Source organism: Pelodiscus sinensis, chromosome 17 (genome assembly GCF_049634645.1).
Source record: "Pelodiscus sinensis isolate JC-2024 chromosome 17, ASM4963464v1, whole genome shotgun sequence".
Classification (NCBI taxonomy): Eukaryota; Metazoa; Chordata; order Testudines; family Trionychidae; genus Pelodiscus; species Pelodiscus sinensis.
In genome coordinates, this window is record NC_134727.1 from 39,430,291 (window position 1) to 39,443,871 (window position 13,581).

A 13,581-nucleotide genomic window follows, 5' to 3' on the forward strand; every position below is an offset into this window, starting at 1 on the left:
AACAAGCAAAAATCAGCATCGCCCTTTAAAAACAGACGAGAGCTTAACACCCTTTTAACATGTCATGTTATATGAGAATGCAGAGGTGATGATCAGACCAATGCACATGTGGTACCCAGGGCTGTGTCCAGACTCCATGCCTCCGTCGACGGAGGCATGTAGATTAGCCAGATCGGAAGAGGGAAATGAAGCCGCGATTAAAATAATCGCGGCTTCATTTAAATTTAAATGGCTGCCCCGATCTGCCGATCAGCTGTTTGTCGGCAGATCGGGAGAGTCTGGACGCGATGCCCCGACAAAGAAGCCTTTCTTCATCGACACAGGTAAGCCTCGTGAAACCAGGTTTACCTGTGTCGATGAAGAAAGGCTTCTTTGTCGGGGCATCGCGTCCAGACTCTCCCGATCTGCCGACAAACAGCTGATCGGCAGATCGGGGCAGCCATTTAAATTTAAATGAAGCCGCGATTATTTTAATCGCGGCTTCATTTCCCTCTTCCGATCTGGCTAATCTACATGCCTCCGTCGACGGAGGCATGGAGTCTGGACACAGCCCAGGAGTCCTCCTTCTGTGTATACCTCCCTATTCACAACAGGAAAACGTACATGTGTCCAGATCTCTTAACACGTCTCTCTGTGCTCCCAGCCAGTAGCCAGTAGCAAAACACCACTGCAAAGTAATGCATACTCATCCTGGGTGAAAACCGAGCAGTCCTGTACCTTCGGGTGTGTCTAGACTACAGGGATTTTTCGAAAAAAGTGGCCTTTTTTCAAAAAATCTTTACTTGCGTTTCGACTGCAGCCATGTTCTTTCGAAAGTAAATCGAAAGAACACAGCAGGTTTTTCAATCACGGTAAACCTCATTTTATGAGGAATAATGCCTTTTTTCGAAAGTACTCTCTAGACTCTCTTTCGAAAAAGCAGCTCACTTTTTCAAAAAATCTGCTTGTAGTCTAGACGCTGTCTTTTGAAAGAGGCTTGTAGTCTACACGTAGCCTTCGAGACTAACAAAGAAATACAGAGAGTATCATGAGCTTTTGTGGACAAAACCTACTTCCTCATCTGAAGCACAGGGTAAGGTAACTTCATACCCAGAATTGGTAAAACCACAGCACCTGTCCCAGAAGGCTCGTACCACAACTCATTCACTGGACCGGAAGAAAAGTTGCTTTACTTCATTTAAATCACTTTTGGCCCATTGAAAACATCTGGAAATTAATGAGTTCACCTGGCAAATAATGTTTGAGTCACATATTGGCAATGAGTTACAACAAGGGCTGCTTTTTTCAAACAGACTGGGGGCTCTCACGGGACAAGGGGCATTTTTCAATCGGTCACATCAAGGGGCTGACTAAAGAAAACAGCAAGGAGCATCTGGCAAGCCTGCATTTTCTCGCTCTCCGCACTCTCCTGGAGCCTAACAGGCAACGCGCCCAGAATCGGCCTCTCTGGTGTGTTTCGGAATGTTACAGCCAATAGCCCCGGAGGGACGGGGAGAGTTTAGCATCAGGTTGTAACTGCCTGAATAGAGCTGGCCTCCCAACTCCACTCTGTGCTGATAATTAAATGATCAGCTAAGCATTGGCAGGTTTTGGGATGGCGTTGAAGGCCTGCGTCCTGGAGTGCGTGCATTCGCAGCAGCTGAAACCTCAGCAAAGTTTCCTTTACATCCACCACTACATCCTAGCAGAGATAACGACTGACCACCTGGATTTCTTCAGAAAGGGACAGGGAGCAGACTGCGGGACCCCCAGGAAACCCTGCAACTCCAAGTCACAACCGGCAGAGAGCACAGCTCTGTGCACTCAGTAAACATGGAGCCGTGTAACTGACCAACAGCTCCTGAATGCTGATTGTTGAGACACTGTAGGTCACTGAGGAGTAGCCAGTGCAGACCTGCAAGGACGGGCAGTAGTTACATCTCTGAGGTCTGTGCAGTGACCTACCTGAAATGAGTGGGTGGTCTCAAACCTAGACATTGTCCGTATCACCCTTCCCACCTCTCACTGGTACTAAACAGCATCCTGCCAGGTATCCTCCGTGGGGCTAGAGACCGCAGGGGGAAGGGAAGTGGAACCCCATTCTGCACTCCCTCCTGGGGTCCCTCTGCATCAGGGATGGCAGGGGAACACAGCCCCTGCCACAGTCTGGGCTCTACCTGTTCTGCCCCTAGAGAGACCAGTCATGGGCCCAGTTCTCAGCCAGTGTAAATCACAGAATCCTAGAACTGGAAGGGACCTTGAGAGGTCATCGAGTCCAGTCCCCTGCCCTCATGGCAGGACCAAGCCCCATCCAGATCATCCCTGACAGGTGTCTGTCCAACCTGCTCTTCAATATCTCCAGAGACGGAGATTCCACAACCTCCCCAGGCAACTTATTCCAGTGTTTAACCACCCTGACAGGTGGGAAGTTTTTCCTAATGTCCAACATAAACCTCCCTTGCTGCAGTTTAAGCCCATTGCTTCTTGTCCTGTCCTCAGAGGCCAAGAAGAACAATTTTTCTCCCTCCTCCCTGTAACACCCTTTTAGACACCTGAAAACCGCTATCATGTCCCCCTCTCAGTCTTCTCTTTTCTAAACTAAACAAGCCCAATTCTTTCAGTCTTCCCTCATCGCTCATGTTCTCTAGACTTCCATCCTTTTTGTTGCTTTTTTCTGGACCGTCTCTGATTTGCCCACACCAATGTGGCGCATTTCTCTTACCTCTGCATAATCAGCCACCAGCAGCAGCTCCACGTACTTCATAGCCTGCACATCCTCCCGTTTCACCTGCAACACAACCCCACGGAGATTAATGGTTGGTATTCGTTTTTCTTGTCTGGCAATCGCTGCCTTCCTGACCAGTCTCCCACTCTTCCCCCACTGCACAAGGGCACCCAGTGGCTTCTGTTACTCACCCTGGGATGGTGCATTGTGGCCTGGCCGGGCTGTTTGTTGAGCCAGTGGGGGGCTGTGGGTTCTGCATGCTTAGAGCCGCAGGTCCCCTGCGGAAGCATGGCATGTTCCGATCTGTAGATCAGGTGCCGATTCTGGCTGTCGGGGACTGGCTCTAAGATGTAACTGAGGTTGCTGCTCAGTTCGATGAGACCGCTGTTGAAATAAAAAGCAGTGAGAGAAAGGATAGTTCAGGTTACTCCTGGATCCGGAAGACCAGCATCTAAGGCTGACCTCACCCATATGTAGAATACACAGCTGCGTAGGGCACCAGAAAATGTCGGGTCACCCCTGAGTCTTACAGTCCACCCACCTGCCTGTTCCTTTCCCTGTTCTGTGGCTCTGCTTCCTCCAGAGAGGATCTAGTTGACTGAAAAGTGACAACGTCGGCCAGCACTATGAGCAGAACAGAGAACTTATGAAAGAGCCATTCGAGTGGCAATGCAGCCATTTAACAGGGCCTCTGCCAACCCCAGGTACAGACTGCCCCTCTCTGAATTGACTTGGAGAGTCAACAGGGCCTTCCTTTGAAATTTGCTTTAAAAATATTTCATTCGTGTGTTGCTACAGATTATAAAATCACAGCTTTAAAAAACTACCCCCTCCCTCAGCCATAGGGGCACGAGTTTAGCAGCACTGTGTAGGGCCTCATAAATCCTAAGGACAGCTCTGCCAGCATTTAATTTCCAGTTCTGCCACTGACTTCCTGTGTGAGCTTGGGGAAGTCACTTAGTCCCTGGGTCACAAACTTTCATTGAAATCCTTTGACAATCTGGTTCTGAGCTGCTCAGCGCCTCTGGTCCCCATCTGTGTTCAGGAGACAATCAGGATGGTGTGAGGATACATACATTAATGATTGAAAGGTGCTCATACAACCATCACTAGGTGAATTTGAACCAAGAACTTCTGGAATATAATGTAGGAGCCTCTACAGCTTAAGCTATAAAGCCAGCTGGCTCACAGCTGAGGTTGTAGAACTAACTTCTTATCTCTCACTGTACGTGGTCTAAGTGCTACTACATGGGACAGTGAACCACACTAGGGCTACGGCTACATTACGAATGTTTTCCGGAAGGGGAAATGCAAATTGAGTGCTCATTTGCATATCTCACACTCTCATTTGCATAGTCTCTTCTGATCCTTTTTGTGGACGAGGTTTTTGCACAAAAAAAGCGCCGTGTACACGCAAAACCCCCCTTTTGCGCATGACCCCTTCTTCCTCAAAAATTGGCAGGGATTAGGAGCCTAAAGAAGAAAATGCCCCAACTCTTGGGACTGTCCGTCTACGGTGGGGACGTGTCACCCTAGGCGTGGCGCCGCACAGCTGCCAGCATTAGCCGAGTTAGGACCATTTCCTCCGAAGCTAAGAATAAAAAGCCTTGAAGAATGTGGGACAAGCCGGTAGCTGGGTGCACCTGTGATTTCTTTGGTGTTGCTAGGGCAAGTGGATCACTTAGTGCAGACCACAGATGGGGCTGTTTATATCCCCAGATATTTTGTCTACAATAAAATCACTTGAAGTTGCTAAGGGCTTTTTTTGGCAAGGCCTGTTTCCTGAATAGACTAAATCTCCCCAGCCCAGCTTCCACCCAACCTTCAGCTGGAGTCGACCACAAATAGTGTCCTGTTTACAAACGGAGACGAAGGATCTGCACCGAGAGCCTGAACGTGCAGGGGATACTTAGGGCTGCCAGCTTTGTAATATTGAAAAAACAGATACTCCAGCAGGAGTGCCAAAACCTCCCCCTCCCCCAACCGTTCCCTGAAGCCCCGCCCCCAACCGTTCCCTGAAGCCCCGCCCCTGCCCTGCCCCTTCCCCCAAGGCCCCGCCCTCCCCTTGCTTCTCTTTCTGCACCCCTCATGGCTTTTCCCCACTCCCTGCAGGAGGAATTTACCTGCAGAGCTAGGGCCGGGAGCAGCAGCTGCCTGATGCAGGGAAGAGTTGACCCTGACAGGGTAGGGGCTGGTGAGAGCTTAGTGTCTCCTCACCTCCTCGTCCCTCAGTAACCAGTATCTCTGACTGGACATCGTCAGGTCCCCTGTCCAACCGCCAACCTGGCCACCCCAGAGGTGGGCCCCGTGAACGTCGCTCTGGGGAGTTCACTAGAACGATGCTGATTGATGCTAGTTGAGGAGCTGGGGCTTTTCTGCCCAGGGCAGAAGCGCCGATGGGGGTGGGGGAAGGGCAAAGGGGGCAACTGCCCCAGGGTCCAGCAATTCAAAAGGGCCCGAGGCTGCCGTTACTGCAGCATTGGTGGCGGTTGGAACCCTGGGCCCTTGAAATCGTAACCGGCGCTCCAGCTGGCTCTGAGGACTGGTGGGGACTGCCGCATGGCACCATGCAGGCAGCACTGAGGACTGCCCCAAGCCCACCCCTTCTGCTCAGGCCCCGCCTCTTCTGCTCGAGGCCCCGCCCATTTGTGAAACTTGGAGCGGACCCCCTCACACAAGTCTGTCGGCCTGCCTGGCCCAGGACTCAAGCTGGCTGTAAATCAGTCACACGCTTCTGTAAACGTGTCAGTTCCAGCAAAAACTCCCTTGGATGAAGTATCCGGAAGTGATTTCTATTCAGTTGACAGCCAAAGAGAGACAGCGCCTCCTGGGGAAAGACCGTTTCCTCGCCGCAGCTTCAAAACTTTTCAGACGTTCAAGCTGAACCTCTCGTTGAAGCTCATCCTTTGCCACTCAGAGCGTCGCGTTGGACCAAACCACGTTCCCTGGCCAAAACATGTCGTTGGAACATTCCTGACTAACCCTAATGCTAACAACCTTGCTAGGAAGTCACGCAAGGGGCCTGCTCTGAGGCCGTGGGGAGAACGAGGGCAGGCCAAAGGCCCGTCAAATGCTTGTTTTATCAGGTCTTGCTTAGGGATGTTAATGGGCCCTGGTTAAACAGTCACCCAGTAAGCATCACCCTTAATGGGTGAGGATTACCGGGTAACAGTTAACCAGTACCCGGGAGCAGCTCCCCACCCGCAGGCCAACCATGGGCGGAGGGCTGCTCCAGTCGTGTCCCCCCTTTAACGGTCAGGGCTAGCACTCTGATTCAATGGGATTTTACATCCCTGCACTTGCTTGGATCTTACCGTAGCCCTTTGCATGCGCTGAGGGTGACACTGGATTGCTCCATGCCTCGCACGACACCCTGGTAGAAGCAATGGTCCTGGAAAGGAGAAAGAACCTCGTCAAGGGAAGGAACGGCTTGGTGAGTTCACTCTCACATGAGCAACGCTGGAGCCTTTAATTCTCTCTCGCATGGTCCCTCCTGCCCGCAGGTTAGACTTTCGCACAACAGCACACTGGGGTCCCCTGACTCAAACCTAGCCTCTCCGCTGCCTTAACATGGCCTCACAGGTATGCATGCAACATACGCCTCATTGCTATGAACATCTAAGGCGCTGTGATGTCCTGAGGAAGCTTTGCAGAAGAACAGACGCGGCTGCAGAACGAAGGGCCTGACCTAAAGGTCATTGAAGTCAATGGGAATCTTGTCGTTTGATTTCCACTAGCTTTCGGCCAGGCCCCGAAGAATGTGCCGACCTCACAGCCTAGTTCTATAAAGGGTGACGTGATAAACCGGAAAGTCCATTCAAATGGGCTCATCGCAAGACAAAAGGGAGACTATGGTAGGAACAAGGAAGCCACAAGGGCCAAGAGACAGCCAGTGTTCCATCACAGCCCCACTGTTCCCCCAGCTGTATGCCCCAGGGAGGAGGAAGAGGGAGCAAACAGTAACAAGGGAAGTGATCTCATGGTCTTTATCTCTTAGCTGAAAATTGTAACCAATTGTGGCTCTTTGTGCGATTGCAGCCGAGAGCATTTGGCCCTTGTCGGAGGCTGGTAATCGGGTGATGGGTTTTCTGACAGGGAGCCAGCTGGCATGGGCAAGTCTTGCCAAAGGCTGAGAACACAGCAAGCACGGAGCTCCTGCTTTGCAAAGAGCCAGGGGACGAGCAGCCGCATGGGAAGGCAATGGGACTGAGCCGCCTGGACATGTTTCTCTCCGGTCTGCGGTATCTTTGCTAGCAGGCGCCCACGTTGGGTATTTGGGGTCGGGGGAAGACCTTGGCTCACAGAAGTGGAATTCTGCCACTGGGAATAGGACACTCCGCTGGCGTTTTATTGGCTTGCAGCCACCCTGCCACCAGACAGTGGCAAACAATCAAATGAGCTCATGCACTGAGGAGTTTTGTCCTCGTAAAGGAAAAAGCAGCATTTTCAGAGAATCCTAGGGCTGGAAGAGACCTCAGGAGTCATTGAGTCCAGCCCCCTGCCCAAAGCGGGACCGACCCCAACTCAATCATCCCAGCCAGAGTTTTGTCAAGCCGAGACTTAAAAACCTCTAGGGATGGAGATTCCACCCCCTCCCTAGGGAACCCAGCCCAGTGCTTCCCCACCCGCCTAGGGAAATAGTTTTTCCTAATCTCCAACCTAGACCTCCCCCATTGCAACTTGAGACCATTGCTCCTCGTTCTGCCATCTGCCACCACTGAGAACAGCCTCTCTCCATCCTCTCTGGAACCTCCCTTCAGGGAGTTGAAGGCTGCTCTCAAATCCCCCCTCACTCTTCTCTTCTGCAGACTAAATAAGCCCAAATCCCTCAGTCTCTCCTCGTAGATCATGTGCTCCAGCCCCCTCATCATTTTGGTTGCCTTCCACTGGACCCTCTCCAATGCATCCACATCCTTTCTGTACTGGGGGCCCCAGAACTGGACACAGTACTCCAGATGTGGCCTCACCAGAGCCGAATAAAGGGGAATAATCACTTCTCTGGATCTGCTGGCCATGCTCCTCCTAATGCACCCTGATATGCCGTTAGCCTCCTTGAATTTTCACTTTCAAGAGCTCCACAATTCTGCAAAGACTAACAAGAAATGGCTAGATGCCGGCAAGGTGAGAGGCCTCCCTACAGCCCACTGCTGCTGCCCCACAGACCTAACCTGCAGCCTCTGTCAGACGGCGCCAGTCCAAGAACTCCTCCGAGATGGGACCACTGACTGGCCAGAGAGCTGCTCCCTGGAGACTTCTGCTGGCTGAGAAATCCAAACTCAGTCCACATTCAGCCCGGTCGAGTTGGGAACTCAAGTCTCCAGAGGGTGAAGCCCCGTCCCCTCTCGGTTCCCTCCCCTTGGGTTCGCCTGCTCGCTGTGCATACTTACAGTGTGGTTGAACGGGATGGTGCGGGGCGTTCCTGTCTGGGTATAGTGGGTCTCAGTGTAGCCTGGGGCAAAGAGGTGCCTACCAATAGCAAAGCAAAGAGAAAAAAGGACACGGGCATGTTATTGTTGAATCACCTCTGCTGGAATATCAGCAAGAAGGGCTGAATCCAACTGCCCTTTAAATCAATGGAAGCACTCCCATTAACGTCACTGGGCACTGGGTTGAACATGTGGCGAAGATTTACCAGCCAGCTGCCTGGGAAAGGATTCCCTGTAGGAACTCAGAGCCCTCCCCATGTAGTGTCCGATTCCCAGCCGTTGGAAATAGTTGCTGCTACCAGTCACAGATCAGCTACCTGCCATCGTAGGCAGTGCCGGCTTCCACTCCCCTCCGTAGACTCCTCCAGCTCAGCCTTGGAAGCCAAGTATGAGTTTTGTGCCCACGGCTCCCCGGGAAGGCTGTTCCAGAACTTCCTCCTCTCTGGTGACTAGAAACCTTGGTCTGATTTCAAGCCCAGACTTGTTGGAGGCCTGTTTCTAACCATTTGTTCTTATGCCCACACTGGTGCGTAACTGAAATCCCTCCTCTCCCTGGTATGTTTCCCTCGGGTGTATTTATAGAGAGCAGTCGGATCTCCTCTCCGCCTTCTTTCGTCTCGGCCAAACGAGCTGTGACAAGTGTACAGGAAAACACCGAACGAAGGGACTACAACGTGGCAAGCAGACGATGAGCCATTTGGGGGCAGTTTCTCAGGTACCTGTTCCACATTCTGCCCTGCACCTCTGATCTTTGAGTCTGCGTCTTCCATCTGCCAAGCCCTCCTCTAACACACTTTGAGACATGAGAGACGGGCTGATCGCTTGCCTACGGCATCAACAGCAATCAGCTCAGCTGTGGGACCGATATGATAGGTCTCCTCTCCTTCCCCACAGGGCACCTTCGTGGGGAGAGGCGCAGGAGGTCAAAGGCTAATGGCCATTCTCTCACACACATACTGCACTCGGCTCCTTTTACCTCAGGAAACACACTCATATGCGCATTAATGCTCGGATACTCATCTTCCTAAGTGCTTCTTCAAACCATTTATTAAATTAAAGCCTGCCCTTGATTCCCAAACTCAGCCCCTTTTTTCTTTTCTTTTTTTCTTTCATAGAGCTGGAAGAGACCTCAGAAGGTCATCAAGTCCAGCCCCCTGCTCTAGGCAGGACCAATCCCAACTAAATCAGCCCAGAGACTTAAACACCTCTAGGGATGGAGACTCCACTACTTCCCTAGGGAACCCATTCCAGTGCTTCACCACCCTCCTAGTGAAATAGTTTTTCCTAATATCCAACCTAGACCTCTCCCACCACAACTTGAGACCATTGCTCCTTGTTCTGCCATCTGTCACTACTGAGACCAGCCTCTCTCCATCCTCTTTGGAACCTCCCTTCAGGAAGTTGAAGGCTGCTCTCAAATCCCCCCTCGCTCTTCGCTTCTGCAGACTAAACACCCAAGTCCCTCAGCCTCTCCTCATAAGTCATATGCTCCAGCCCCCGAATCATTTTGGTTGCCCTCCGCTGGACCCTCTCCAATGCAGCCACATCCTGTTTGTAGTGCCTGAATGATTCCCACCCCCATGTAGCACTATGGCCATTAGGGATATGAACAGGTAACAAAGTGCCTGGGTGGGACTGCCAGCTCCCTGCCCATGCGGGCCAGCAGCCCTGGGTGGGGCCGGCAGCCAATAGCTTCGTAAGCTGGGGGCTGCCCCACTATGTTGGTTAACCAGTTAAACGTTAGGTTAACCTAATATTTAACCAGTTCAGGGGTGTACAAACTTTTTTCAAAGAGGGCCAGATTTGATGAAGTGAACATGCGTGAGGGCCGACCATTTTGCCTGACATTCTTTGAACCATTAAAATTAAATGCAAATTAACTATTTTATGCAAAGTTTATTGCAAACGGCATACTTTTCATTTCGTCACATGGATTGCAAATCTAAACAGGTGTTAAATCACTCTGCCTTTCATATCTGAAGGCCAGATGAAAAAAAAATCCAGGAAGCTGAAATATATGTCAGGAACATTGTAAAGTACATTACATATTATTGGTAATAAAGGTTGTCTGTCAACTTTTAAGTTCAAAAAATATGAACAGGAACATAACACCAAGTCTACATGTTATGTCCAAATATATTTATAACTGATTTAGACCAACTGACATTAACTGAGATTTTACAGTGTGTTCATCTCAATACATATGGATTCGTTGGGGGCCATAAAAGATAGATATTGCCAAATTACCTGGGGGGCCGTATTAAACTGGAACACGGGCCGCAATTGGCCCGCGGGCCGGACTTTGGACATGCATGAGTTAACTGATTAAATGGGATTTAACATCCCTGCCAAGCCCCCCCTCACCCCCTCCGGCCACCCTTGTATTTTGATTCATTCGTAAATCTGCCCCTGGTTTCATCCAAATCAGATGGTAAAATAAATAAATGAATAAAACTGCTAAAAGTAAACACTGAGGCACCAGCCAGGTGCCCATGGGACATACAGCAGCACTAATGATCATTTCCAGCCCACAGATGATGTGCAAAGACTTGGGGATGTGATAGGAAGAAAACCACAAGATTTCACTTGAGGCTTATACTGCAAACTCTCTGGGACAGGAACTGCATGTTCTTATGCGTTTGAGCAATGCCCAGACCAATGGGGTCATGGAACCTCTGCTACTATTGGCACATAGATTCAAAGATGGGAATGTGTGGTCATCTAATCTGACCTGGTCATAGAATTTAAGAACGTAAGACCATGGGACTTGCAGGGACCTCCTGGTCTATTAGTGCAAGTAATTCCTTAGAGTCACAGAATCATAGAGCTGGAAGGGACCTTGAGAGGTCACCAAGTCCAGTCTCCTGTCCTCGCTGCAGAACCAAGCACCGTCTATCATCCCTGATAGAAGCCGATCCAACCAGCTCTTGAATATCTCCAGTGATGGAGATTCCACAACCCCCTAGGCAATTTATTCCAGAGTTTAACCACCCTGGCAGGTAGGATGTTTTTCCTCATGTCCAACCTAAATCTCCCTTGCCGCAGTTTAAGCCCATTGCTTCTTGTCCTACCCTCCGAGGCCCAGGAGAACAATTTTTCTCCCTCCTCCTTGTAACATCTTTTTACATACTTGAAAGCTGCTATCCTGTCCCCTCTCAGCTTTCTCTTTTTCAAACAAAACAAACTCAGTTCTTTCAGTCTGCCCTGAGAGGTCATGTTTTCTAGCCCTTTCATCATTTTTCATTCAGGTACTACAGTACTGAGCTCAATAAAACTTGTGTTTGGCTAACACATCTCGCCACAAGTTCCTCCAGTCTTCTGCAGAAGACACCAAAGGTATGTCTACACTACAAAGTTAATTCAAACTAACAGCCGTTAGTTCGAATTAACTTTCATAGGCGCTACACAGGCAAACCTCTAGTTGGAACTTAATTCGAACTAGCGGAGCGTTTAATTCGAACCAGGTAAACCTCATTCTACGAGGACTAACGCCTAGTTCGAATTAAGTCGTTTGAATTAAGGGCTGTGTAGCCACTTAATTCGAACTAGTGGGAGGCTAGCCCTCCCCAGCTTGCCCTGGTGACCACTCTGGGCACCACCAGGGAAACTCGTCTGCCCCCCTCCCAGCCCCGGAGCCCTTAAAGGGGCACGGTCTGGCTACGGTGCCCGTGCCAGGTGCAAGCCTGCCAGCACCCAGCCAGCAGACCCTGCACCTGGCACGGCACAAGCCAGCCACCCGCTGCCACCCAGCCCTTCGCCTCTTCCTGGGACCATGCTGGCGGCTCACAGGAGCCTGCCTGGGGCCGCAAGAGGCAGGCGCCCGCCTGGTCTAGTGCAGACATCGTGGACCTCATCGAGGTTTGGGAGGAAGCCTCCAACGTCCACGACCTCCGCACTAGGCACAGGAAAGTGGCCATCTAGGGCAGGACAGCTGCCAGCCTGGCCACCCAGAAGCAGGTTTGCATGAAAATCAAGGTGGTCGAGTGAGACCCCGACCTTGAGCCCTGAGCTTAGAACATAAAAACATAAGAACGGCTGTACTGGGTCAGACCAAAGGTCCATCTAGCCCAGTAGCCTGTCTGCCGACAGTGGCCAACAGTAGGTACCCTGGAGGGGATGGACCGAAGACAATGACCAAGCCATTTGTCTCGTGCCATCCATCTCCAGCCTTCCACAAACAGAGGCCAGGGACACCATTTCTACCCCCTGGCTAATACCACTCCATGGACCCAACCTCCATGACTTTATCTAACTTCTCTTTAAACTCTGTTATAGTTCTAGCCTTCACAGCCTCCTGCAGCAAGGAGTTCCACAGGTTGACTATTTGCTTTGTGAAGAAAAACTTTCTGTTATTAGTTTGAAGCCTGCTACCCATTCATTTCATTTGGTGTCCTCTAGTCCTTCTATTATGGAACTAATGAAGAACTTTTCTTTATGCACCCTCTCCACACCACTCATGCTTTTATAGACCTCTATCATATCCCCCCTCAGTCTCCTCTTTTCTAAGCTAAAAAGTCCCAGTCTCTTTAGCCTCTCTTCATATGGGACCTGTTCCCAACCCCTGATCATTTTAGTTGCCCTTTTCTGATCCTTTTCCAAGGCCAAAATATCTTTTCTGGGGTGAGGAGATCACATCTGTACACAGAACTGAAGATATGGCGTCACATAGTTTGATACTTCCCCTCCTCCTCCTTCCCCTGGCTTCCCCCTTCCAGCTCCCTCCTGCCAGGTTTCCTCCTCCCCTCTCCCACCCTCTCTCTTCCCCTCTCCCACCTCCTTTTCCCAGTCTCCCGAGTTTTGTTCAATAAAGAGAATTTCTCTTTTTGAACACACGTGTCCTTTATTTTGTACATCAGGAAGGAGGGTTAGGGAAGGGTAAGTGGAAGGAGGTGAGGAAGGAATGGGGTACGAGGACTGGGTGGCTCTGCGGGCTCCTCAGGGTGGAAGCTCTCCTGCAGCCCCCCGATTGACCCTCCCCTCTGGATGGCAGCCTGCAGCAAGTGCAGCCAGGCTGATGGCCGAGTGCTGTGATGTGCCGAGTGTGGGCATTCAGGGCACTCCAAGCCAGGACTGCTTTGCTGTCCCTTATCGAGATAGACAAGTGAGTGGGGAACCCCTGAGAACTGTCTCTCTGGGGAGGAGGTCAGGTCCCTTTAAGCACAGCCCTCGGCTAGCCTGAGACAGCAGCTCCACGCTCTAAGTCCTAATCTGATGCCCTGCCGGCACTGCTTCTGGCCATCCTTAACTTCGGTTCAGGGTCCACTCAACGTGGACATGCTAGTTCGAATTAGCAAAATGCCAATTCGAACTAGTTTTTAGGTCTAGATGCACTAGTTCGAATTAGCTTAGTTCGAATTAATTAATTCGAATTAAATTAGTTTGAATTAGTGCTGTAGTGTAGACATACCCCCAAGAGATGGAAAACCCATCATCATCACAAATGAGAATGAG

General features: G+C 50.7%; 1 protein-coding gene across 5 annotated transcripts in view; it reads right to left on the minus strand.

Annotated features, from left to right (window-relative positions):
• ADAM19 (ADAM metallopeptidase domain 19) overlaps nt 1-13,581 on the minus strand; it is a 60,899-nt gene that overhangs the window by 23,950 nt on the left and 23,368 nt on the right. For 4 of the 5 annotated variants that reach the window (XM_075900628.1, XM_006138294.4, XM_075900625.1 and 1 more), the window contains 4 exons: nt 8,092-8,170; nt 6,019-6,095; nt 2,896-3,088; nt 2,702-2,767 (listed from right to left, as the gene is read on the minus strand). In XM_075900628.1, coding sequence (XP_075756743.1) covers nt 2,702-2,767; nt 2,896-3,088; nt 6,019-6,095; nt 8,092-8,170 — 415 coding nt within the window. Of the gene's footprint in view, nt 1-2,701; nt 2,768-2,895; nt 3,089-6,018; nt 6,096-8,091; nt 8,171-8,447; nt 8,962-13,581 lie in introns of those variants that run through there. The other variant, XM_075900627.1, reaches the window with a different exon arrangement.